The sequence below is a fragment of the Leguminivora glycinivorella genome, chromosome 4 (genome assembly GCF_023078275.1).
Source record: "Leguminivora glycinivorella isolate SPB_JAAS2020 chromosome 4, LegGlyc_1.1, whole genome shotgun sequence".
Lineage (NCBI taxonomy): Eukaryota > Metazoa > Arthropoda > Insecta > Lepidoptera > Tortricidae > Leguminivora > Leguminivora glycinivorella.
Window position 1 is genome coordinate 21300802 of NC_062974.1, and position 27755 is coordinate 21328556.

The window sequence follows — 27755 nt, forward strand, 5'->3', positions numbered from 1 at the left end:
GAAATAAAAAGTAGCCTATGTTCTGTCTCAGGGTCTAAAGATTGTCTGTTCCAAATTTCATCAAAATCGGCTGCGTGGTTTAAGCGGGAAAGCGTAACAGACAGACAGACAGACAGACAGACAGACAGACAGACAGAGTATTAGTATGGATTTAGAATTATTAATAAATTTAGAAGTGGAAAATGTCTGCCTTGGGTGAGACTTGAACTCACGGCCTTTGGATCGATACTCCAGCGCACTGCCAACTGAACTGAGCCACCAAGACTTCAACTAAGTCAGCGAAATTTTCCACCACTGCTGTGAGGCCTGTGAGTTCAAGTCTCACCCAAGGCAGACATTTTCCACTTTAAAAATTTAAGTCCCACGGAAAAGTTGAATAACGCTTGTGATGTTGAAACTTAAACAAAAATATAAAATAAATACTGTATATATACATAGAAAGTATCCTAGATTTGAATATACTCGTAATAGTGTAACATTTAATCTGAGTATTCGTTTTAATTCATAGCCAACCCTATAGCCGTCGCCGCTCACGTGCGGCACGTTTCTTTGTAAGAAGTTTGTAGGCATTTAAAACTGATTTAAAACGTCAAAGCAGTGGGCCTTCTGTACTTGTACTATTATATATTCTGTGGTTATATTTTGGATTAGCGCCATCTTACGTCAAGTAGCAGTACTAACTGAACAAATGACTTTTTAAACACGATCAATTAATATTTGTAATTTTAACCAAAACATAATAGTCTATTTTATTGTGCTTTGGGTTAGTTCTGGTGCCATCGGATATTTTCTCGTCTGATATGTTTTTAAAGTAATAAATAGGTCACCTCCATTATCATTGTTATATCTGTGCATGCTTACATGGCAACATTTTTAACATGGCCGCATGTTGAACGAAACGATTTTCTTTACTGTTTGCCAAAAATAAATAATACTGCTGTAACTTGTGTGCGGATATATGCTGAACGCATAGCTGGGGAATAAATTAGTACGTGGGACTAATTACCGGTAAGAAATTGAAAGATAACATTTGTTTTCGTGGCAAGATTTTGAGATGTTTTTGTCGGTGTCACCGTTGAATGTTTGTTATATTGTAGTGTTTGGCGAAGATGATGCATCACCCGAACATGCATCACCAGCCGATGTCGGGGCACCCTCCGCAGCACATGGGCGGGCACCAGGGCATGCCCGGCCATCATCAGATGCAGCCGCACCAATTGCACAGAGAGAACAGGCACGTAACGCTAACTAGGTAATGACCGCTTATTACATTTATTTGCTCTCAATTCCACACATGAAAACACTAAATATAACCATAATTTCAGTTGCCTTGAGATTAGAATGCTGAATAGATTTTGAAGCTAGTGATTTTGTGTGTGTGTGTGTGAGGTAGATCATTATTTGGCACTTTTGTTACGTCTGTTTTCTATTGTACCCAAAAAAATGACAGGGAATAAAAATATGCAATTAGGGATATATTTCTAAGTGAATACTGTCTTGACTTTAATTATATTTTGTGTAAAGATTAGCTTAAACTCTTATAGGATTAGGGTTATTATGAAAAGCTGATCTATTAATAAATCTTCAAAAGCTTATAAATAAGTAGCCCAGGGGGATAAATCACAAATCCTTAATATTCAAGGTATGAGATTGTTTGTGTTGGTTTTGGCCTGAGCCGTTGCCAAATTGGCAGCTATTTAGGTTATGTTTGATGATGATGAGATACTTTTTAGACAAGGTAAATGCACTGATATTCCAGGAATTATATTTTGTGCACTTACATAAAGTGTATTCCTTGAGTTTCTTAAAACTAGCTTCATTAAGCTGTGCTGGTTATGTTTCTTTATACGGTTAAATTATCTGTCTTACTTTGTTACAACTCTGTAATTTATTGCATATAAATTAAAAACATGAATAAGTTGAGGTTACAATTATGTTTTTTAAACTTATGTTTTGTGTAAAACTTGTATTATGTTTAATACAGTCAAAAAAATCCTGAAAAGTAAAAAAATTCAAAAAATAATGGTGTTAAATTGTGTGATGCCAATGTTGATAAAGATATAGAGAACCATCTAATTCTAATAAATACTGCTTGGCTCAAACAGTGGTCAGTAACAGGTGTTCTGTGTGTTCCCAAAATGCCAGTTAAGATCAAGAAAAGTATATAAAACACTGGTGCGACCAGCCTTTAAATACGGAGCAGAGTGTTGAAGCACGAAAAAACTCCATTAACAACAACTGCACACAAACGAAATGAAGATGTTGAGGTAGGCTGGTGGAGTGACGCGTTTAGACAAAGTCCGCAACAAGTACATTACGAGGTTCCTTAAAGGTAGTGAAGGAAGTTTGCTTACGTTGGTATGGCCACTTACAAAGGCGTGAAAACCACTATATGCTTATGTGCACTATATTTTATCTATTGCGCTGCATTCAGTATGTCACAGGGCCGCGTCGTACAGCTGTGGTCGTGACCAACAAGATGGTCCCGACTGAAGACCAGCACTGACCCTTGGGTTAGATAAACCCTAACTGAGTCATATATATGAGTTACATGTATTAATTTATTTTCTTTTATTTGCTGTTTCTGTTTTCATACTTGTGTATTTTTTGTAGTTATCACGAATAAATAATTGATTGATTGATTGATTGATATGGTTAAGAAAGTACTCAACATACCAAACTCTACCAACGGAAGAGGCAAGCCACCTGTCACTTGGTGGAACAATATAAAGAAAGGAATGGACCGGAACAACCTTAGTACTCGTACAACCCAGAAATTAGTCCTCTGGCGCAAATGAATGTAGCTTGAGAAATCAGGATAAAGAGACTTTCAAGCGTATGGTAAAAGTTCAATATCAATCAATTATATATGAAATTATCAATCAATATTCTCTGACACATAATAAGAAGTTAAGGAAAGTTTGTGTTTTTTTTAAAAACTTTTTAGCAAAAAAATGGCCGACAGGCTGAACTAGCTAAATGCAAACATTAAATGTTGATACAAACTGTACACTATCCCAAAGTTTCATCCTTGTTAAAACTAGGAAGGTCTGGCAGCTCTGGGCTCTTGCTCTATTATTTTATAATAATTTAAAATGGCAACTATCAAATTGTTCAATGATGCTTTTCCTTGCGCACTGATCATTGTGATGACAAAAGTGGTGACCTTCACATTGTGCCTGATCGCCAATGGTGAAGTGCTGAGAACAATCCTGGCAGTTGCTATAATTGCACCTAGTCCCTTATACTTATATAAGACTTAAGTCCTTTAAGTTCAGAGGTTTCCCTCACAATTTTGTAGATTTAGTAAAATTTCTGACACTTATTCTGCATTATTGCATAGTATTATTAGTAGTAGTAGTAGTAGTATTTATTGCATAGTTTTTGACCTACACTCACTTGAAATTCAAAATACATGTACCAGATTTTACGATAAACGCGGAACGCAATATTCAGTTTATCATATAGTATAAAGCAACACACTACGAGCATAGTCGGTATTCCGAGCGTTATTATGACGTCACAGAACTTTTACTTCTCATAGTGACGTTAGTACTCAGGATGTTATACCTACTGTAGACAACAGTACAACTGGTATAAAACTTGGTATCTTATGCTACTGCTAGTATTTCATTATTTTTTTATGACCAACCAAACAACTGAAGCTTATCTTCCTCTTCATCTTAAGACCCATGTAAACAAACTGTAATCCAACTGCTACTTGTAAAGGAATTGTATGTCGAGTGAAACGCGCTGACTTTGCGGTTGCCGAACGTGCAGTACAAGTTGCAATCTCTCTATATTAACCCTTGTTCTTCTTGTGTCTTTAGTTTGAGACATCCATTACGTGCGATGCGACCGTAATTCAAGCCTTTGGAAACTTGCATGTTACAAATTCCTAAATATGCACATACCTAATTTAATCATTTGTCATGCTCGTTTTTCATATTTTTTCCTACGCTAAATATGTATGTAGCATGATAGAGCTTTCTTTTAATTATAATAATCAATATTAGAATTGTTCTATAAATTTTGAAAGAAAGACATTCACACTTAATACCGGATTGAATGTTAACTCAACATTGACACTGTTTCACAGCAACAATATAGGTATGTTTAACTAAATAGAGTGGAGACTGCATTGATATGCAAATGCTGTGTAATTTGTTGATGCATCGAGGGTCTCTTGCGGCGGCCTTTATACTGAAACTGGTCATGAATGGGCCTACAATGGAACATATGACGACGACTCTATTGATCCGCGGCCCGTGATGAATGTGGCCCAGCTTTCTTCGGGTAGACTAATATATCACGTGCATTGAATAGCTCGCCAGTTGGGACAACTGTCTCTGGCTGTGCAGACCTCTGCGAGCTCACACGGTGCTGTAACTGTGCCTAAAGTGATTAAAGAGTTTTAAGTGAATAAAACAATAGGATTGGTGACATCATGCTGTTTAAAAATACTGGCTTTAAAAGGGATTGACGAGTTCGGTAATATACAAAAGGCAAACATCTTTCATGTGTACAAATCAGTACTTGTTACATTGTTTTTCTTAAGTGTCTGCGTTATTAGTGTAAATGCGTGATTATTAGAACTGTTAGAAGTTACACGCAACTAGCGCCGTAGTGTTAGCACTTCATTTTTAGGCTATTACTTTACACTATAATTTTTAAAGCACCTTATATAGTAATGAAATGACAGAACAACAACTCCACAATGCAGTTCTTTTACACGGCATCAATCGCAACCATGTATGCAACGCCACGAGGGTCAATCCGGGGCAAGAGTCACGATTTTATTTTATGGCATGTTCCATTAAATCATGATGCAAGTTCAAGTGATAATCTATCTCTAAAAAACAATAATAGTACATTACATCAGAGGCCGGGAAAATGAGGATTTCCGGCCAAGTGGGTATATACGGCCGAGCGAGCGTGCGAGCGAGGCCGGATAGGGATACGAGGCCGGGAATCCGTTTTCCCGCCGAGGCATGTATAGTGCTTTTCTCAAACATACAATGAAATAAATAAAAAATGCTCTAAAGGACAATATTTTATCAAAAAAAGTAGCTTTGCAGGCCTAGGCCTAAAAAATAATATGAAATCCCTTTACAGTCCTCTCGAGTTGTTGCGCCCAAAAAGCGATACTTCCCAGCCTTTGAGTAATTATGTTAACTAGAGAGGGCACCTCAACTTGATTTTGTGTAACAACACTTAGAGCTGATCAGCACAAACGCGCTTAGTCTGTGCCGAACGGCTGTGGTAGATTGACGTATCGCAATGATAAATATTTCGTCTAAATAATGCCGTCATGTGTAGTGAGGTACTGTACAAACTGCTCAGGAAAATCTAACAAAAGCCAAGGAGTGACTTTTCATACGTAGGTTTACTGCATTTTTGTTTAAACACGCTTACTTTTTAAAAAATGTATCAATATAAACTCATGCCAAAGCGCCATGTCGCGGCGGCCATGTTTCGTTGAAACCAAAGAGTAAAAAATGCAACAAAAGCAGACGTGACAATATCGCAAGTTCAAGTTTCCTATCATACATTAAATTATATATATTTATCGACGCAAAAAAGGTTATTTAATTATTATTGTGAAAATTGCACAGTTTTCCGACATTTCGGTCAATTATATAAATTCGACACGCGTATTGAGAATATGTTATAAGACTCTCAATACGCGTGTCGAATTTCATGTGAGTCTGTAAATGTAAGTGCAGTACCTAACCTGCCTGAATGAATTTGGGTAGGTAGACGGTCAAGCAAATTATGAGAGTATAAAACGCGCGAAATCCAAATTTTCTATGGGACGATAAACCCGCGCCCAATACATACATGGATGCAGATAAAGTTATGTATGCGACTATACATAATTAGGCATTAAAACACTCATGTTATCTTATTAACACAACAAAAACAACACTCATGTTTTAATGCCTGCCATTATGCAAATGTCACATAAATAACTAATATCCAGTTGCGGCTACGTGTACACATGTACGCTCAGTCCGTATGCAGCTTTCTATGTGGGCATTTAAAAAAATTGGGACTCACAGAGTTGTTAAGAAAAAGTTAAATCGCTGTCAGTTTTGCAACGATAATTTTAAGCATGGAATTTCAATAAAAACATCGTTTTTGTTTTAATTATGTAAATTATACTAAGCTATAATCTAAATTCAGAACGTGAAAAAAGTTTAGTTTTAAATACAGATTTCAAGCTTGATTGTCGTTACAAAACTAACAGCTATTTATGTTTTTTGTTAACAACTCACGCTAATTGAGAGTCATAAATTTAAAAAAGTGCCCATGTAAACCCATGTCGCTTCTATACTACGACTTCTAATCTATGCACTCTATGCAGGGCTCATCATCGCGACCGAAAGGTCGTAAGCGCCGAGTAAAATCGTAGCGCTTGCGACGTTACGGAAGCAGGCCATTGGTTCACACCCCGCCCCCTCGCCCCGCCTTCAGCTTACAGGCTGTGACACGTTCGTTGTTTGCTATAGCTCCTCTATACGAAGTAATAATTACTCAATGTTCCCAGCCCATTTTAAGGAACGTAAAGACAATATTTCATTGCATGTTTGAGAAAACTCTTTTTTTGGGGCAGTCGTGTAATAAGTGTTACTTTCCCGATGTATGCATAGATCCTTTCATTTGCAGGTTTAGTTCAAATAAACACTCAATGAAGTTGCTTTTATGTGGATTCACCCACGAGATGCTGATGGTTTCATACAATATCCCATATGCACTTTCAGTAGAATTTTAGTAATTTTGTATAGCGAAGTCTTGGTCTTCTGTTGTCGCGTTACGCTACGTATGTGATATTTGATTCCATTACTCGGGTAACTTTTGTATCTGCTCGTGATTCTTTATGAAACAAGCTATCACGAACTCGCATGCGATTTAATACGTTGCGAACTATTGAGCTTACATTCAATTCAGCCGACCTAACTTTAACTAAAATCACATACGACTTCGCGCGCCTTTTAAATGGGGACCTAATGAAATACGCATGCTAGATCTCGTACCGTCTAAATCAGCCCTAATTCACAGTAAAACTTCGTTTTCGTCTAACTGATATTAGTGATCCCCGCGACGACAATCTGAGACCAACTCTTCCTTAATAGTAAGCAGGACAGCATGTAGGTGTGGTTACAGGTTACAGGGTGCTGCTAGGCCCGAATTCCGTACGTATATTAGCTACCCCCACACAACTGGAAACCGAATGCTTCTTCAATAGTATCAGGGCAGCCTGTGACTGTAGAGTAGATATAGTTACAGGGGGTGCCGCTAGGCTCGAATTATCGTATATTGAGCGCAATAGTAATAGGGCAGTATATGCCTTTGGGTGCATGTGTTAGTTGCAGGGTGCCGCTGGTCCTGAATTCCGTACATTACATAGATTAATGACCGCCACAGAACTAGAGTCTAGAGACCAGAGCTTCCTCAGTGGTACCAGGACAGCATGTAACTATAGGTGTGGTTGCAGGGTGCCGCTTGGCCCGTCGGGCGGCGGCATGGGCGGGCACGGGCTGGGCATGGGCGCCATGGTGCCGCCGCACCACGCGCCCGCGCAGCGCCCCCCGCACCCCATCCGGGCTATGCCGCACCATCCGCAGCAGCACCACTCTATGCCGCCGGTGAGTTCACCTTTACTGTTTATTGACCTGGTGACCCGACCTGTCGCGTAACCATGCTAGAACTGTGCTAGACCGCCAGAGCGATATTTTGTTTCCTTTTTGGACATACAAAATGCATGTATAGAAAACCAAGTCGTAATTCTCAACCGATTTTAGTGGTATTGTGTGACCAGATTATATGATTCAATATTGTAATCGGTGCTTGTCGTATATGGCGCTTATGTTCATCATGACTTGAGTGTAATAATGATGAAGAACGAAGTCTTTAATTTTTGCATAACAGCTCTCAGAGCCATTATAGCCACTACATTTTAAAGAGTAAATTTGGCTTGGCTTTATAATACAATATGTACATTTATGTGAATGTATTAAACAAAATCTTCTGTATTTTTAAACATTACGCAAATGAAATTCTACTAGTGTGTGTAAGTAAATCTTTAAACATTCTTTGGTCATCACTGACATATATTTAACATAAAATCTGCAATCTACAACTGACCTTACCCTTTTAAGAGACAAAACGGTCCCGTTGTTCAGTGATCAAGTTTATACTGGTCTGCTGTCTCCCGGCCAGAGACAATGGACCCGTGAGACTACGTGAGAAGGGTGCTTTATGACTATGGAATTTATAGAGTTATTGAGTATGAGTTATTATAGGGTGTAAAAACCACTGCATGTTCTCATATTGTGCAATTACAGAAAATACGGGTTAAGATGACGAAAATTACTACGTTTCTGAGTTATCAACATAGACATTACATAATTTTGTTAATTCGAGATAAATTAAGACAGTAAAAATAAAAAATGCAAGATGATGAAAAGTGCAAAATTGAAGATTCTAACTACAAGCCCTCTGTTTTCAATATGTTTGTCATAGATGACTGCGGCTGTTGACAATCTATTAGATCACCTGTTTTTATCTTGATTTGATTTTCTTTCGTGTGGAGTATTTTGATGCAGTTAATCTCATATTAATATTCCTCCCAAAAATTGTATCAGTAGCGTAATTTATGGGCCTATCTTAAGTCCCCAGTTCTTCCGTAACTCGATATATAGAAGTCTCTTAACTATAAGTATAATAAATGTGTCATTGTGAATCTCGGGTGAATGACCTTCATGAATGGATAAGCGAACATTTGCTCCCCTCAAAAGTGACCACTGTCACTGATATAAAGTTTATTGCAACATGTTTTTCGGCGTGGTAGCGGTGAATGTGGCATAATCGTGAGAGGTATTCAGAAACGAAGAAGGGTAATATCGACCATCGGAATTTGCAAATTGATTGTGATAAAATTGTTCCTACGTCTGATTATATCAGTTGTCTGAAGAATAGTAAGCGAGATGACAATCTTATACTATTAAACGAGCAATTCTTGTATATTTATTTATTTATTTATTTATTTATTTATATATACCGACGATCTCGGAAACCGCTCTAACGATTTCGCTGAAATTTGTTATGTGGGGGTTTTCGGGGGTGAAAAATCGATCTAGCGTAGCCTTAGATCCCGGAAAACGCGAATTTTCGAGTTTTCATGAGTTTTTCTTTCGCGTTTGTGAACGTAAAATATGGTCCTTAATTTCGCCGCGCGCGCATCGATTCCGCTTAGCTCAGTCGTACGAGGTCGGTCTAATGTACGCAGATAGATCGTAGGTGTCAGGGTTTCGAATCCCGGCCAGAAATGAAGTTTTTGTTTTTTGTCTTTTTTTTTTGTTTTTGTATTTATAAGAGTTTTTTTTTATCTAAAGACAAGATATATTAAAATAGAACCGAGCGAAGCTCGGTCGCCCAGATATTGATTTTTAATATGTATTGTTATTTAAACAATTTTATCTTAAAATTTTATTTGACTAACCTCGGCGGCTCGCTTGAGTTCTGCACTTCTTAATTTTGATAGTGTGAAAATAAATAATGAAATTAATTCGTTTAGTCGCGGTGCGTTGGACAAAACAGAAAGACGTCTATAGATGTCTTGCGCGCGCGAACGTGAACTTGAACTTAGTGAAGGGTAGGTACTCGGCTGTTTGGCGATATCAAGCACTTTTCAGCGGCAGCCAGGTCCACACAAAGCCAGGCACGTCGCAATTGCCTCGCGCGGCTGTCGTGCTATGTAGACGTGCCTCGGCCGTGGAAGCCGGCGCTTTCTGCTTGGCCGAGCGACTAGCCTGGGCTTGCGCCGCGCGGGGCAATATCCTCGCAACGAGCCTCGCTCTGTGTGGACCCGGCTGTTCCATGAAAACTGAGACAGCGTTGAATGTTACAGCAACCAATGAAGCAGATGCGCCGCGGGTACGGCGTGGGCTACGGGCCGGCGGGCGTCGTGCCGGCCTACGCGCACCCACCGCTGCAGCCGCCCGCGCCGCTCCCCGTCCCCGGTCAGTCCACAACTCAGTCTTTTTAAAAATAAAACAGTGAATTACGATCCAATACGAGTCTAAAATGTTCGTTCACGGAGTATCGAAATCGTTAAGGCATTTTTTATCGTTTATATCGAATAAAGGTCTACGAATGAAAAAAATTACGAAACAGCTTTACGTTTTCAAAATCACGGGCGTTTTTCCAACCCTCGCTAATGTCTCCGGCCGCGTATCGTCGACTGTAGGGGTAGGTATAGCGTGTTAGATAATTTAGTGGGATTCGATTTGTGTTTCAATAAGATCGTCTTCCGTTTTTAGCAGCGACACCAGCCGTCACGAAAGAGCCGGCGCCGACGACGGTGGAGCCCGCGGAGGAGAGCGCCGCGCCCGCCGGCGACGCGCGGGCGGCGGGCGACGAGGCGCGCCCGCCGCCCGCCGCGGCCAACAGTAAAGAGAAGACCCCCATGTGCCTGGTCAACGAGCTGGCCAGGTACAACAAGGTACGTGACACACTGCCGGCGCCCGCCGCGGCCAACAGTAAAGAGAAGACCCCCATGTGCCTGGTCAACGAGCTGGCCAGGTACAACAAGGTACGTGACACACTGCCGGCGCCCGCCGCGGCCAACAGTAAAGAGAAGACCCCCATGTGCCTGGTCAACGAGCTGGCCAGGTACAACAAGGTACGTGACACACTGCCGGCGCCCGCCGCGCCAACAGTAAAGAGAAGACCCCCATGTGCCTGGTCAACGAGCTGGCCAGGTACAACAAGGTACGTGACACACTGCCGCCGCCCGCCGCGGCCAACAGTAAAGAGAAGACCCCCATGTGCCTGGTCAACGAGCTGGCCAGGTACAACAAGGTACGTGACACACTGCCGGCGCCCGCCGCGGCCAACAGTAAAGAGAAGACCCCCATGTGCCTGGTCAACGAGCTGGCCAGGTACAACAAGGTACGTGACACACTGCCGGCGCCCGCCGCGGCCAACAGTAAAGAGAAGACCCCCATGTGCCTGGTCAACGAGCTGGCCAGGTACAACAAGGTACGTGACACACTGCCGCCGCCCGCCGCGGCCAACAGTAAAGAGAAGACCCCCATGTGCCTGGTCAACGAGCTGGCCAGGTACAACAAGGTACGTGACACACTGCCGGCGCCCGCCGCGCCAACAGTAAAGAGAAGACCCCATGTGCCTGGTCAACGAGCTGGCCAGGTACAACAAGGTACGTGACACACTGCCGGCGCCCGCCGCAGCCAACAGTAAAGAGAAGACCCCCATGTGCCTGGTCAACGAGCTGGCCAGGTACAACAAGGTACGTGACACACTGCCGGCGCCCGCCGCGGCCAACAGTAAAGAGAAGACCCCCATGTGCCTGGTCAACGAGCTGGCCAGGTACAACAAGGTACGTGACACACTGCCGGCGCCCGCCGCGGCCAACAGTAAAGAGAAGACCCCCATGTGCCTGGTCAACGAGCTGGCCAGGTACAACAAGGTACGTGACACACTGCCGCCGCCCGCCGCGGCCAACAGTAAAGAGAAGACCCCATGTGCCTGGTCAACGAGCTGGCCAGGTACAACAAGGTACGTGACACACTGCCGCCGCCCGCCGCGGCCAACAGTAAAGAGAAGACCCCCATGTGCCTGGTCAACGAGCTGGCCAGGTACAACAAGGTACGTGACACACTGCCGGCGCCCGCCGCGGCCAACAGTAAAGAGAAGACCCCCATGTGCCTGGTCAACGAGCTGGCCAGGTACAACAAGGTACGTGACACACTGCCGGCGCCCGCCGCGGCCAACAGTAAAGAGAAGACCCCCATGTGCCTGGTCAACGAGCTGGCCAGGTACAACAAGGTACGTGACACACTGCCGGCGCCCGCCGCGGCCAACAGTAAAGAGAAGACCCCCATGTGCCTGGTCAACGAGCTGGCCAGGTACAACAAGGTACGTGACACACTGCCGCCGCCCGCCGCGGCCAACAGTAAAGAGAAGACCCCCATGTGCCTGGTCAACGAGCTGGCCAGGTACAACAAGGTACGTGACACACTGCCGCCGCCCGCCGCGGCCAACAGTAAAGAGAAGACCCCCATGTGCCTGGTCAACGAGCTGGCCAGGTACAACAAGGTACGCGATCATGCATACTATCCTTGGGGTAGTTCAGCCTTTAAAATTTTATAGTTTGTGACCGAGAGTTTTTAAAATTAATACTAATGAACGTGAATTGTTTCAGATAAAACACCAATACCGCCTCACATCAGAAACAGGACCAGCTCACAAAAAAGTATTCACAGTAACACTCCGATTGGGTGATACTGAAGAATACACAGCTGAGGTAAGTTCCTTATAAAGCATATAAGCAGTTTTTGTGCCGCAAGCATGCATAGTACGTAGTGCAGTGCTTATGGACCCTAATTGGTAGCGAAATATCGCTACTACGATGCGTGTGCAGTATGTATCATAGAGAATAGTCCTCTTTTCCGTTACGTATAAATTAATAATGTATTTTTAAGGTGTTAATAAATTAAACTTCGCCTCTATGCGCAGGGTTCTTCGATAAAACGAGCACAACATTCTGCGGCCAGCGCGGCGCTGTCGGCCACGCACTTCCCGCCGCCGCCGCCGCGCGCGCCGCCCGCGCACGCGCCCCTGCCGCATCACCGACACTCTGGTACGAATACCATCACTTCTTCGATAAACAGGAGATACCTACCTACACATCTCGTGCAGATGTGTTTCGAGCGAAGATAAATTAGTCGCTCTTGCGTTTGATGAATAATTATACCATGAAATAGTAGCGCGTTTATGTCTTTCCTATTGGACAGCGAAAACAAGTCATCAAATTAATTGCTTATCAATATACATACTGTCCTATAATCGAACTGTCAGCTATAGATACTTAAGTATAAGTTGGCTATGGATTTTTGTTTGAAATAGCGCTTTTCAGCTTAGGAGGGCAGCATAGTCCAGTTTATTTGAAGACAATGTTATTTGCCCGTGTGGTGACGGGTTAAGAATTTCACCACCGCGTTTCTTCCCGTGTCGTAAAAATCGACTGTGAGATATGGGTTAAACTTAAATTGTGACGTAGGGGAGAGGTTGGCAACCTGTCACTGCAATGTCACAATTTCGTTTTCTTTCAACCCCTTTTTGACAAAAGTGGCACTGAAACTTGAGTAGTTCATGTGCTCTGCGTACCCCTTTATAGGATACAGGCGTGATCGTATGTGTGTTATTTGTTATGACCAGAGATCGGACAGTTCGTATGAAGTTTTTGGAATAATGAATCTTAAGTCGTTAGAATGACGCCCAGTAGTCCGATCTCTGGTTATGACACATCAGAGGAATAATCGATTTTCCTTTGGTCGTGTACAGGTGCAGTAATGCCGACAGTAGAGCTGAACGCCCTCGCGATGAAGTTGTGCCAGCCGGCGATCTACACGTCCATCCCGGCCGTGGCGGCGCCGGTGCGCGCGCGCAGCCGCCCGCCCGCCTACCGCGTGCCGCCCTTCGTGCCCAGCGTGTACCAGCGCATGGTGAGCCCGGGCCTGCTCTACCGCGTGAGGGTCACCGTCGGAGACAGGTAACTTTATTTAAGATAAAAACCTGTTATGCGTAGAAAATACAGATAAGTATGCTTTGTTAAAAAATGATTTTAGAATTTATCTCTGTTCCGATTGAAATCTATTTAAAAATAACGTATTAATTACTTGTTATGTGTGACACTTTCGCAACCAAGAACCCGCCTGATGGATACTCGCGAACTTTGCTCAGATGCCGGAGAACCTGCGGGTGAACCGGTTTCTGACGTAGTGCGCCATTTTTTGTTTAATATTGAATGTGTGTGAAGTGAATAGAATCCTACTTACTCGGTTGAGGTATTTGTCTGTCCAACAGAACCTATATCCTACAATAGATTTTATGACATCCACGGGAGAAAAAGAAAGGTGACGAACTTCTTCACCTGTTTTTCGTGTGGCAAGAGTGGCCCTCGTTCTGTTAAAATAGTTTACGATCTAGGTAAATGCTCGTGCCCGTATCCCATAAAAGCGTAGGCGAGTAATTCCCGAAAAGTTTGTACATTTGGATCACGTCTCCGATTTTGATAAAAATTGGTAGGCTGATAGAGTCCATGATTCTGAGCAAGATCCACTAGGTTTCCCAAAATGTCCCAGGTAGTTTGTATGAAACCTTCCTTTTTTGTTACCAGATTTCTATACATTTTCGGTAACAAAAAAGGAAAGTTTCATACAAACTGCTTGGGACATTTTGGGAAACCTAGTGGATCATGTTCAGCATCATGGACTCTATCATCCTACCAATTTTTATCAAAATCAGAGACGTGATCCAAATGTACAAACTTTTCGGGAATTGCTGAGGCACGTAGGTAGAGCACAGGCAGTAGGTTTCTGTGCCTCTCTCGGTAAAGGGGAAAGAAAATGAAAATGTGACATTCCAGCCTCTCGTCTACTTCACAATTTAACCTATATCCTTCAGTCGACTTTTACGACACCCACAGGATGTGGCGAAATTCTTAGCCTGATAGCAAACGGGTTAATACGAGTCGAGTTCCAATTGAAAGAAAATTTAACTTATTATAATGTGTGTTAGTTCGTGGTGGTACTATCGAACCGACTGAATCCTGAATTCATGATCCACTCGGCAGATAATTCGTTTGAATTTTTCAATCCTGTAAGGTCTATCTCTGTCACTACACACGTCAGTGTCTAACAAAACGATAACAAGTTCGTCACCGAGGAAACCCTATCTACAAGCGAATTTCGATCTACTTACGTTATGACGGTTTGGCAAAATGGGGTCATGGTGGGTCGTGATTCGGTCGGTTCGAGAGTAGCAATGAAAGCGCCTTATGATTCGGTGGTGTGTGACAGGGCGTGGCTGGGCGAGGGCTCGACGCCGCAAGCCGCGCGGCACGACGCGGCGGCGCGCGCGCTGCACGACCTGCGCCCCGCGCCCGCGCCCGCGCCCCTCGCCGACCGCAGCGAGCCCGCGCCGCCCGCGCAACCGGCCGCGCACGCCAACGGGAACGGTACGTCACTTGTTACATCACGGCATACCCCGGACGTACAGAATACACTCCGCGCTGCCGCATTACAACTCGATATCGGCTGCTCACGTGCGGTCCGTTTGTTAATGTGAGTAAGAATATAGAATAGCGGCATTTTGTGAACATTAAAGTAATGAACCTTCTATACGCTCACATCATTTTACATCATCACATCGTATAATGAGAATTCATCCAGGCGGTTTAACACGACGCCTCCTCACGAGCGAGTCCATACGTTTAGCGCGACTTCAAGTAAGGTAAAAGTACCAGTACCCGACAGTGTCTCTGAAGATACCACTTTCAATCTTAGTCCTTGTCAATAAATGTGACAAAAACGTGTCATCGATTAGGCTAGCGTGTCGCGTGTGTGTAGTGTCTTATCTTACCTACAAATAAAAAACGCAAGTTTAGCTAAACCGCCCGAGCTTGTTAACTTACAAAAAAACTATTCTAAATTTCTCTTGTCATCAAAACCTAGTAGCTCCCAAAACATCAGACGTGTTGCAGAAAGTCGCGAATTTTGTCACGAGACCTAGGTCGTCGTTCTCACTTAAATGAGGCAAAATTGATATCGAAACGTTTCAATACGTTTTCTGCAAATCTCTTGTCCATGCCTGTGATAAACCATGTTAGTCTTGCATTCCATTCAGCCGCAAAAAACAGTGTCGCTCCAGTTTTACACCATAAATCGTCAGCAATATTGTATCTAGTTACATTTCTATATTTAACACTTTTCAGGTGACGCAGCGTCAGATATCATGAACTCTGAAGTGAAGTCGCCGGTGTCATTAGTGCACGAGCTAGCCTTGAAGCGGAATCTCACAGTCCAGTTCACAGTGAAGTCAGAACGAGGACCACCACATATGAGGGTGTGTAATACTTCATATTTATTTTGATTGGATTTCATTTAGCATACGCATATATTTATTGCACTAGTTTGCCTAGTTCATAACTTACGCAAGATTTATTTGATTGATTGTAGAAGTTTTGTCAAATTAGACAGCAGACGAATAATTTTACTGTAGGGCGTAGCGCAAGACAATAATATACTGCTTATTGGCGTTAACAGTTCTAAATAGTACTTTATAAAAATACAGTTAATTTTTCTATGACTATATTTCGATTCGTCTGAAAGAGTTGCATACATTCTGTGATCTTTCTTTCGCTCGCTCGAGGCACAGGGACCATGCACGTTCCACTTTGAAATCACACGAACGCTTATAAGCTCTCAGGGTGTGCTCCGTTGCTGAGATATTAGATATATATAGATAGATAAGTCAATTCACATAAAATAATGCCACATTCGTTTGGTCAGTATAGTAATTAATGTATTTTTTCATAAAAATATCCTTTGTTTGTTCAGGTATTCATCACAGTGTGCACAGTGGGCGAGATGGAAACAGAAGGCGAGGGCAACGGCAAGAAGGTGTCAAAGCGGCGCGCGGCCGAGCGTATGTTGGACGAGATGCGGCGTCGCTGGCCACCTGCTTTGCTGCGCGCACGCACACAAGAGCGTCGACGACCGCCGCCTGCTAAAAAGAAGCCAAGGAATCTTATCAAGGTACTATTTTGATTAAGTATCCGTCACAGTGGGCGAGATGAAAACAAAAGGCGAGGACAATCGCAAGAAGGTGTCAAAGCCAAAACGGGGCGCGGCCGAGCCTATGTCGGGCGTCGCCGGGCGCCCGCTCCGCTGCGCGCACGCACACAAGAGTCACTCCTTCTCGTCCGTTCCGTCCGTTCTACAACCGCACCCAGCTAAGAAGAAGCCGTCGAACTTCATCAAGGTATATAGATATTTAAAGCCCGTTCGGATATTTAAATTCAGATGAAGGAGGTAAGGGTAACGGCAAAGTGTCGAAGTGACGCGCGACTACGCGTACGCCGTACGGGATGCGGCGTTAGAGTCGCTATTAATTATGATTCGTTTCTGTTTTTCAGGAAGGGTTAGGCGCAGCGGCTGAAACGGGCGGGGGCGGCGCGGACAACCCGATCTCGCTGCTGGCGCAGGCGCGGCACGTGGCGCGCGCGCGCTCGCCGCAGTACGTGGTGCTGGAGGAGCGCGGCGCCGCGCGCCGCCGCGAGTTCCTCGTGCAGTGCGACGCGCCGCCGCACAAGGCCACCGGCCTCGGCCCCAACAAGAAGACCGCCAAGCGCCGCGCCGCACACAGTCAGTACAATACGCTCACTTCAGGTTTCCCTTTAGGTGTCATCCGTTAATAGCCCGGTCCACTGAGCGAGGCACGGCACGTCGCGAGGCGATGTGCTCGTGCGGCAAACGTTTAGTGTAGTAGACTTGTCTCGGTCGAGCCGCACACGCGTTTCGCTCGGCCGAGCGACCTGCCTCGGCCGAGGCGCGTCCGCATTGTACCCGACAGTTACAAAACTTAATTACCGAACGGTACTACTCTGGCCGAATACGTAACCGGCTACAAAATGGGAATCGAGATTCCCGGTTTGTAGCCGGTTACGATATTTTGGCTACCAAACGGTACTAAACCGCAATTACGATAATTAGCTTATTTTGAGTTTTTTTTTTTTTCATAACGTTATTATATTTACATTTCAGATGTCTTGTTGGCGATGGAAATGAATGGCGGAGCTGAGGGTGTGACGAGTTCGACGCTAACAGACGCGAATACAAATGGTGCCACCGACGTGAATTGTACGAATGGCGATGCCAAACGAAAAGTGAGTTGAATTTCAAAATATTTTCAACATATCATTCATATAGGGTTTCCCCAAACACATCGACGCGGAATGGGCTTTCGCCGACCAAAAATCGCTCGTTAGTATGAACATGCGTTTAGTGACGACAGCGCGGTAAGCGATTTTTGGTCGGCTAGAGCAGATTGCACGTCGACAAGTTTGTAGAAACCTTATTTCGTTTATATGAATGAGTAATGTATGCACTCGGTCTGTATGCCCGGTAATGTGATGTCGGTTACAGGAGTCTCCTGGAGCCGGCGCGGGCGCAGGCGACGCGCGGCAGCCGGTGCCGGGCGTGCTGCTGATGGACTACCGCTCGCCGCAGCCCACCAATGGTACTCATCTTGTTTACTGCTTTTTATTTGGATAAATTGTAGATGCATCATTTCAAATACCACAAAATTTAGTCAACTTCTTCAGATGCACGTCTATAGACGTCGCCACTTGTGAGTATTCTCTACTTCCGCCAGCGTAGGCCGCGTTATACGACCGACACTGACGTGTACTCTGCTCAATATTATTTTTCGTTAACCTGCTCATGCGTCCCGTGTAACTGCGCCAGTTGTCGGGCGCCCTAAGTTGTTCACATCGTATGAAAAACTTAAATTGTTAAAGATATATGAGTGTGTTTAGTAAAACGTCCCACTTTGTCGGTTACCATTAAGGCGAGATTTACTTGTATTTTTATATGAATAAACTGACAAAGCGGATAGTTATTTTAATTTATAGTATGTTGTAAAGGAGGAGCGTTGATGGAAACAACTTGTTGGTTGAATGTATGATATATTACTGATATATGATCCTTAACCTACGGAATATATAGAGAGATTACGTGAAGGTGTGTGTAACGTACAGTGCACAGTGAATTAAATAAAAAAAAAAAACATAATAAGTACCTATTACTTTCTTTCATATTCGTAGTGTACTCGTCAATACACTACCGTACGGTCTATGCGTCCTTTTAAGGGTCACTGTATTTTCATTAGTCATTATCATTAGGTACCTGTCATTTATCATTTGCATTAATACATTATTAATTAGGCACTTGCAAGCTTCTTTTTTAATTATTTAAGTACATAGTACATTTATTTCATTATGACGTCATTCCTTATTATTTATTTATATCTTTCACAAACATCAAGACTCAATAATTATTTATATAAGATCAAGGTAAGACCAAGGGTACGCAACGCTTTTACACACGTGGTCGGCCGACCTTACAATATTTTTTTTTTATTTGCTTAGGGTACAAGGATTTTTTTTTAAGCGCGCACACATACTATATATTTCTCATACAGGCAGTTCTTTTAACACTTCCTTACATAATAACCTTCCATGTGTCCAAGGAGTCTTCACGATTGGTACTCGACCGAATCATGATCAGATCTCCAAGGATTCCCTACCTGTCTTGTACCCTGGCGTACCCTTGCTAATCGCTGCCTCTTGGGCCAACGATTTGCGATAGTCACATAATTATATTTGTTATCAATTAATTACTTTCACTCATCTTTCACAAAATAAAACAACACTCAAAAATGCAATCACTAATCTCACACTCCATGAAAACTTTAACATGTAGGAAATCCGGCAACCCTCAGTTGATCAGGCCAAGAGTCCTTCGAAAAACTTACGTGTTTAAATTTTCCCATAAATCAATTCTGTCTACAATCATTTCACTTCTTTCACATTCATTGCCTCACTGAACTTTTCCACAAGCATTCGATGACCAATCAATTTACGAAACCTAAGTACATTCCTTTAAATCAAACTATAAAACTTTACAAAAACAAACCTTACCTTCAAAAGTATTGTCATTTACAATAAGTACCATTATTTATTTAAAAAGTCATATCTGTTATTACTATACTTCTCCATTCCTTTGTTTATTAAATAAGTCAGATCCATGAATTAATAGAAAGTCTCGTCCGATACAATTTTACTTCGTCATCATTAAAAATAAAATATCTAATAAAAGTAACGTTACAAATCTAGAAATCAAATTAGTTACATAATACAAGTAGATATATGGTTAAAATTTGGTAACCTTCGATGTACTTTTAATATTATAAGGTAAAAGTCGAAATAAGTATTTAAAGTGAAGTTATAATATTCAAGTGATCTAATGAGTGCACGAACTGTGAAATTGGAGATGAAATAACAGACGACACATGCCAATCCCTATAAGGAGTACACGCGCCGCCGTCATGTGCCATATTTGCTAGGTATAAAAGTATGCTGAGTAAATATTATATGAAATGTAGTACTTAATATGAAATTATCAAATGTATGTTAGAAAACAATAAGAAATGAATAAAATGAATCAGCGTTTTTATGCAATAAAATTAACTGGTGTAGTCATAACAACTTTTTTTTTTCTCGTCACAGATTAAAGACCAATTTTTTAACCTTATAAGTTTTTTTTTTCATCAAACGGCATTTATAACATTATATAAGTAAATTAACTTAATAAACTAAACGAAAAATAAAGGCTACTTCACTAAGAACGAAAAAAAAGTTTGTATAATAATTCGTGTACACTTTTGCAAACCGCACATTCACTTTTATTTTATCACAACCACAACAACCTTCACTTTCATCTGCTGCTGTCCTTGGACCTCCAGACGCCATGCTCGACCAAGGACACCAACAACTCCCTGCTGCCCCATATTCTTAAAAACTTTGCTCTCGGCAGTTGGTATTTAAATTTTAATTCAAGATGAAAATGATGAAATTTAGTCCATTTTAAAATCACTTTTTATATACGTTTCGAGTGTCCGCTGTTGTAAAATTTATGACCTTCACTGTTATTTCACTTTCCAAGTCCTGACAAAACTGTTCATTTTTTTTTTGGCTCCACACAGTGTCACTTACGCGCAAATTTATTAATGTCCGAAATGTTTTACTTATATTTATTTCACTTCACAACCTTGACTGGCAAGCGCAGCGCGCTGCCAGTGCAGCACAAGGCCGCACTGGCAGGATCGCCATGTAAAGGAGGAGCGTTGATGGAAACAACTTGTTGGTTGAATGTATGATATATTACTGATATATGATCCTTAACCTACGGAATATATAGAGAGATTACGTGAAGGTGTGTGTAACGTACAGTGCACACTACAATGTAGTTGATAATAAAGATCATTAGTAATGTTCAGGTGTTCCTATTTTATCAAACGTGGCACTTATAAAAATGGGTAACATTACATTTTATAACAAATAACACAGTAATTTTATTGTAATTCGTTCCAGGTGTAAGTGAAACTGGTGCCACTGGTACGAGCAACAGCAGTCCAGGAGCGAAAGAGCAGCTCATGTATCTATCGCAGCTACTAGGCTTTACTGTGCAGTTCTCCGATTTCCCCAAGGTACCTTCCACTTTAAAACTCCTATCATTGTATAATAAATAACGCAGTGTATTGTTGCGAATAATAACAAACATTTTTATTCAAATCGCCACGCCACATTTATCACCAAAATTATAGTGGCTTTCTGCTTTCGAGATTCCAAATGTTAAGCCCGTCTGTTTGACTTTGTTGTGGCGATATTTTTAGCGGCCTTATAAATCATTGTGTTTCTACTTAAACAGGCTGGGTTCACACTGGCCGAACAGCCTCACGTGACAATTGCCTCTCGCAGAAAACGTTCATACTCGTGCGCGCACGGTTCAATTTTTTTTTCGGCAAGATAGCTGCCCTCATCTGTTCAAAATAGTGTGTACGAGGACATCCCACTATTTTCGATACGTTTAAGGTATTTTATACCGACATAACCCATTAGGTGTCGACTTATGGAGATTCTTGTATTAACATTTGAATTTGGTAGAGTGTTAAAAATGTATTAACACTATTTATGTACAAGGATAAATGCTCTTCTTTTAACTATGACATATATCCTACTTAAATTGTATGGTTTCACAACGATTTACGTTTTATTTCTTACAATTAAGTTATTTCGGTTGATTTTGTAACCTGTCGTGAATCGGTCCCATTAAAATGTATGTTAATTGTCGCAGCGCAACCACGGCGAGTACCTGTCGCTGGTGTCGCTGTCGACGGAGCCGCCGGTGATGTGCCACGGCGGCGGGCCGTCCACGCAGCACTCGCACGAGCAGTGCGCCCGCGCCGCCCTGCGCGCGCTCGCGCTCATGGGGCTCGACGCGCCCGCGCCCGCTCCCCACCAGCCCGCTCAGTGAGTCACGTCCACGCAGCACTCGCACGAGCAGTGCGCCCGCGCCGCCCTGCGCGCGCTCGCGCTCATGGGGCTCGACGCGCCCGCGCCCGCTCCCCACCAGCCCGCTCAGTGAGTCACGTCCACGCAGCACTCGCACGAGCAGTGCGCCCGCGCCGCCCTGCGCGCGCTCGCGCTCATGGGGCTCGACGCGCCCGCGCCCGCTCCCCACCAGCCCGCTCAGTGAGTCACGTCCACGCAGCACTCGCACGAGCAGTGCGCCCGCGCCGCCCTGCGCGCGCTCGCGCTCATGGGGCTCGACGCGCCCGCGCCCGCTCCCCACCAGCCCGCTCAGTGAGTCACGTCCACGCAGCACTCGCACGAGCAGTGCGCCCGCGCCGCCCTGCGCGCGCTCGCGCTCATGGGGCTCGACGCGCCCGCGCCCGCTCCCCACCAGCCCGCTCAGTGAGTCACGTCCACGCAGCACTCGCACGAGCAGTGCGCCCGCGCCGCCCTGCGCGCGCTCGCGCTCATGGGGCTCGACGCGCCCGCGCCCGCTCCCCACCAGCCCGCTCAGTGAGTCACGTCCACGCAGCACTCGCACGAGCAGTGCGCCCGCGCCGCCCTGCGCGCGCTCGCGCTCATGGGGCTCGACGCGCCCGCGCCCGCTCCCCACCAGCCCGCTCAGTGAGTCACGTCCACGCAGCACTCGCACGAGCAGTGCGCCCGCGCCGCCCTGCGCGCGCTCGCGCTCATGGGGCTCGACGCGCCCGCGCCCGCTCCCCACCAGCCCGCTCAGTGAGTCACGTCCACGCAGCACTCGCACGAGCAGTGCGCCCGCGCCGCCCTGCGCGCGCTCGCGCTCATGGGGCTCGACGCGCCCGCGCCCGCTCCCCACCAGCCCGCTCAGTGAGTCACGTCCACGCAGCACTCGCACGAGCAGTGCGCCCGCGCCGCCCTGCGCGCGCTCGCGCTCATGGGGCTCGACGCGCCCGCGCCCGCTCCCCACCAGCCCGCTCAGTGAGTCACGTCCACGCAGCACTCGCACGAGCAGTGCGCCCGCGCCGCCCTGCGCGCGCTCGCGCTCATGGGGCTCGACGCGCCCGCGCCCGCTCCCCACCAGCCCGCTCAGTGAGTCACGTCCACGCAGCACTCGCACGAGCAGTGCGCCCGCGCCGCCCTGCGCGCGCTCGCGCTCATGGGGCTCGACGCGCCCGCGCCCGCTCCCCACCAGCCCGCTCAGTGAGTCACGTCCACGCAGCACTCGCACGAGCAGTGCGCCCGCGCCGCCCTGCGCGCGCTCGCGCTCATGGGGCTCGACGCGCCCGCGCCCGCTCCCCACCAGCCCGCTCAGTGAGTCACGTCCACGCAGCACTCGCACGAGCAGTGCGCCCGCGCCGCCCTGCGCGCGCTCGCGCTCATGGGGCTCGACGCGCCCGCGCCCGCTCCCCACCAGCCCGCTCAGTGAGTCACGTCCACGCAGCACTCGCACGAGCAGTGCGCCCGCGCCGCCCTGCGCGCGCTCGCGCTCATGGGGCTCGACGCGCCCGCGCCCGCTCCCCACCAGCCCGCTCAGTGAGTCACGTCCACGCAGCACTCGCACGAGCAGTGCGCCCGCGCCGCCCTGCGCGCGCTCGCGCTCATGGGGCTCGACGCGCCCGCGCCCGCTCCCCACCAGCCCGCTCAGTGAGTCACGTCCACGCAGCACTCGCACGAGCAGTGCGCCCGCGCCGCCCTGCGCGCGCTCGCGCTCATGGGGCTCGACGCGCCCGCGCCCGCTCCCCACCAGCCCGCTCAGTGAGTCACGTCCACGCAGCACTCGCACGAGCAGTGCGCCCGCGCCGCCCTGCGCGCGCTCGCGCTCATGGGGCTCGACGCGCCCGCGCCCGCTCCCCACCAGCCCGCTCAGTGAGTCACGTCCACGCAGCACTCGCACGAGCAGTGCGCCCGCGCCGCCCTGCGCGCGCTCGCGCTCATGGGGCTCGACGCGCCCGCGCCCGCTCCCCACCAGCCCGCTCAGTGAGTCACGTCCACGCAGCACTCGCACGAGCAGTGCGCCCGCGCCGCCCTGCGCGCGCTCGCGCTCATGGGGCTCGACGCGCCCGCGCCCGCTCCCCACCAGCCCGCTCAGTGAGTCACGTCCACGCAGCACTCGCACGAGCAGTGCGCCCGCGCCGCCCTGCGCGCGCTCGCGCTCATGGGGCTCGACGCGCCCGCGCCCGCTCCCCACCAGCCCGCTCAGTGAGTCACGTCCACGCAGCACTCGCACGAGCAGTGCGCCCGCGCCGCCCTGCGCGCGCTCGCGCTCATGGGGCTCGACGCGCCCGCGCCCGCTCCCCACCAGCCCGCTCAGTGAGTCACGTCCACGCAGCACTCGCACGAGCAGTGCGCCCGCGCCGCCCTGCGCGCGCTCGCGCTCATGGGGCTCGACGCGCCCGCGCCCGCTCCCCACCAGCCCGCTCAGTGAGTCACGTCCACGCAGCACTCGCACGAGCAGTGCGCCCGCGCCGCCCTGCGCGCGCTCGCGCTCATGGGGCTCGACGCGCCCGCGCCCGCTCCCCACCAGCCCGCTCAGTGAGTCACGTCCACGCAGCACTCGCACGAGCAGTGCGCCCGCGCCGCCCTGCGCGCGCTCGCGCTCATGGGGCTCGACGCGCCCGCGCCCGCTCCCCACCAGCCCGCTCAGTGAGTCACGTCCACGCAGCACTCGCACGAGCAGTGCGCCCGCGCCGCCCTGCGCGCGCTCGCGCTCATGGGGCTCGACGCGCCCGCGCCCGCTCCCCACCAGCCCGCTCAGTGAGTCACGTCCACGCAGCACTCGCACGAGCAGTGCGCCCGCGCCGCCCTGCGCGCGCTCGCGCTCATGGGGCTCGACGCGCCCGCGCCCGCTCCCCACCAGCCCGCTCAGTGAGTCACGTCCACGCAGCACTCGCACGAGCAGTGCGCCCGCGCCGCCCTGCGCGCGCTCGCGCTCATGGGGCTCGACGCGCCCGCGCCCGCTCCCCACCAGCCCGCTCAGTGAGTCACGTCCACGCAGCACTCGCACGAGCAGTGCGCCCGCGCCGCCCTGCGCGCGCTCGCGCTCATGGGGCTCGACGCGCCCGCGCCCGCTCCCCACCAGCCCGCTCAGTGAGTCACGTCCACGCAGCACTCGCACGAGCAGTGCGCCCGCGCCGCCCTGCGCGCGCTCGCGCTCATGGGGCTCGACGCGCCCGCGCCCGCTCCCCACCAGCCCGCTCAGTGAGTCACGTCCACGCAGCACTCGCACGAGCAGTGCGCCCGCGCCGCCCTGCGCGCGCTCGCGCTCCATGGGGCTCGACGCGCCCGCGCCCGCTCCCCACCAGCCCGCTCAGTGAGTCACGTCCACGCAGCACTCGCACGAGCAGTGCGCCCGCGCCGCCCTGCGCGCGCTCGCGCTCATGGGGCTCGACGCGCCCGCGCCCGCTCCCCACCAGCCCGCTCAGTGAGTCACGTCCACGCAGCACTCGCACGAGCAGTGCGCCCGCGCCGCCCTGCGCGCGCTCGCGCTCATGGGGCTCGACGCGCCCGCGCCCGCTCCCCACCAGCCCGCTCAGTGAGTCACGTCCACGCAGCACTCGCACGAGCAGTGCGCCCGCGCCGCCCTGCGCGCGCTCGCGCTCATGGGGCTCGACGCGCCCGCGCCCGCTCCCCACCAGCCCGCTCAGTGAGTCACGTCCACGCAGCACTCGCACGAGCAGTGCGCCCGCGCCGCCCTGCGCGCGCTCGCGCTCATGGGGCTCGACGCGCCCGCGCCCGCTCCCCACCAGCCCGCTCAGTGAGTCACGTCCACGCAGCACTCGCACGAGCAGTGCGCCCGCGCCGCCCTGCGCGCGCTCGCGCTCATGGGGCTCGACGCGCCCGCGCCCGCTCCCCACCAGCCCGCTCAGTGAGTCACGTCCACGCAGCACTCGCACGAGCAGTGCGCCCGCGCCGCCCTGCGCGCGCTCGCGCTCATGGGGCTCGACGCGCCCGCGCCCGCTCCCCACCAGCCCGCTCAGTGAGTCACGTCCACGCAGCACTCGCACGAGCAGTGCGCCCGCGCCGCCCTGCGCGCGCTCGCGCTCATGGGGCTCGACGCGCCCGCGCCCGCTCCCCACCAGCCCGCTCAGTGAGTCACGTCCACGCAGCACTCGCACGAGCAGTGCGCGCGCTCGCGCTTATGGGGCTCGACGCGCCCCAGCCCGCTCAGTGTGTCACTGCCTACAAATATCATCACAGATCCAATCCGAGGTCGCGGTGACAAACCTACCTAAACTGGATGTTTTATCTATTTATCTTCATATTCGACCACAGCGACGAACACATGACTCTCTCAAAAGTTAGCTGGAAGAAATCCCTTAAAGGGGCAAATTCGCGTTTGTACTACTCTGTGTCATATTTGTTTAATTTTTTGTAAAACGGAGAGTTTATACATAATACATACTATACAAACTATGGTCATAGGACTCGATTAGATAGATAACAATAAAGCGTCGCTCGTTTCTGTTATGACTGCAAGTTTATTTTTGCTTCGTTTTTGTTCCAGGACAACCAGCCTGCCCGGGAGCAAGGCGCTCAGCAACGGCGTGGCCGAGTGAGCCCGGGCGACACAACCCGACTAGTTCGTGTTCTCCTCTCGATTATTTGCAATATTGTCGTGAATATTTCACAGCGCGAAATAAAAAGTTCGGGACGACTTCAGCGATATATAAAATATATTAATCACATATTTCTAGCTATGATATATTCACTGTCACTTTTTCGTTGATCTCGGGTTTTGCAACAGGCTAGTTTTCTGAAACGAAATCGCGTTTTCCTATTATTTTAGTTTTAATTTTGTATATTTTTGTTATACGTTACGGTCCCAGGAGGGCCATTTTAAGTTTAATTGTTCTCGAACGCTTACGATCGCCGCTCACAAACTAGCCGTACGATTTTATATACCGTTCGTTTATGTTATACATTTTGTTATCGACCACTGTTCCGTTTACACGGCTACGCGTCTCGATGATATTGTTTTATAGTTTCAATTGATAATAATTATATACCCGCCACTTATATAAATTGGTTTATAAAGTATAGTTGATTTATACTAGGTAGTAATCAAGACGTAAAATATTAATAAAATTACTTAGGAACGAATATTGTAACGAAACTGAGGCTGTGGAGCCGAACCAAAAGAGAGTTGTGGAGCGTGTCGGGCTCGGCCGCCAGACGGCCCGCGCGCTCCGCTCGGTGCATCATGCGGCCATGGTGTCCTAGTTGTAGCAGTAATCGCCGCAGTCCTCGCCGACGAGTGCGGCGATTAACTTGTGGCCTCGATTTTAAACCACTCTAGTGAGTGAGCGTTTCACGTCTCCCGCGACCCTAAGCTATGAAATGTGTAATTCTAGACGTAAGACCACTCCGCGTGAGCGACCGTATCGGCCGCCGAGCCGAAACAGCTTAGGCTAAGGTTGAAGGTTGCTCGTAATTTAGGCTCCGTGACCTATATATAACGCATGTACCCGTATTTAGCGTAGTGTTTGATTAATCGCATACATAGCATGATTGTTCTTTCTAGGTGTAAAAATATAATAAGTGTGAATACAATTGATCGGTAATTGTGACGTCGATTTGTTTGTTTTGACGTGACGCCCGCCGGAACTTGGGCCCGATCAGTTGTATGGTATGGCTTGTACCGATTGTACATTTCATTGTATTGGGTCTGACGACGGCTGTAGGAGTCGCGGCTCGGCTTACCGCCCGTGTCGGTTGCATAGTTTTACTCGAAGTAAAACACAACCCGCCGTAAGCCGACTGCGCGCCGCGACCT

General features: G+C 47.9%; 2 protein-coding genes across 5 annotated transcripts; one reads left to right on the plus strand and one right to left on the minus strand.

Annotated features, from left to right (window-relative positions):
* The first annotated feature begins 851 nt into the window (after positions 1-851).
* Positions 852-22106, plus strand: LOC125225133 (double-stranded RNA-binding protein Staufen homolog 2). Of its 4 annotated transcripts, XM_048128705.1 has the most exons (17): positions 852-1008; positions 1098-1252; positions 7499-7649; positions 9914-10025; positions 10326-10391; positions 10437-10507; positions 12230-12331; positions 12544-12667; positions 13372-13579; positions 14889-15046; positions 15803-15933; positions 16428-16625; positions 17006-17234; positions 17634-17755; positions 18015-18108; positions 21023-21138; positions 21786-22106. In XM_048128705.1, the coding sequence occupies exons 2-17, from the start codon at positions 1110-1112 to the stop codon at positions 21963-21965; spliced, it is 2205 nt and encodes a 734-aa protein (XP_047984662.1). In that variant the 5' UTR covers positions 852-1008; positions 1098-1109; the 3' UTR covers positions 21966-22106. The 4 variants fall into 4 exon arrangements, with proteins under 4 accessions (XP_047984662.1, XP_047984660.1, XP_047984661.1 ...); XM_048128703.1 differs by having other exon boundaries at positions 10326-10507; XM_048128704.1 differs by having other exon boundaries at positions 1098-1234; positions 10326-10507.
* LOC125225247 lies at positions 21967-27181 on the minus strand. The gene is made up of 4 exons (XM_048128857.1): positions 27072-27181; positions 25308-26050; positions 22082-25273; positions 21967-22010 (listed from the first exon to the last, which is right to left on the minus strand). The coding sequence occupies exons 1-4, from the start codon at positions 27179-27181 to the stop codon at positions 21967-21969; spliced, it is 4089 nt and encodes a 1362-aa protein (XP_047984814.1).
* Between the last annotated feature and the right edge of the window lie 574 nt (positions 27182-27755).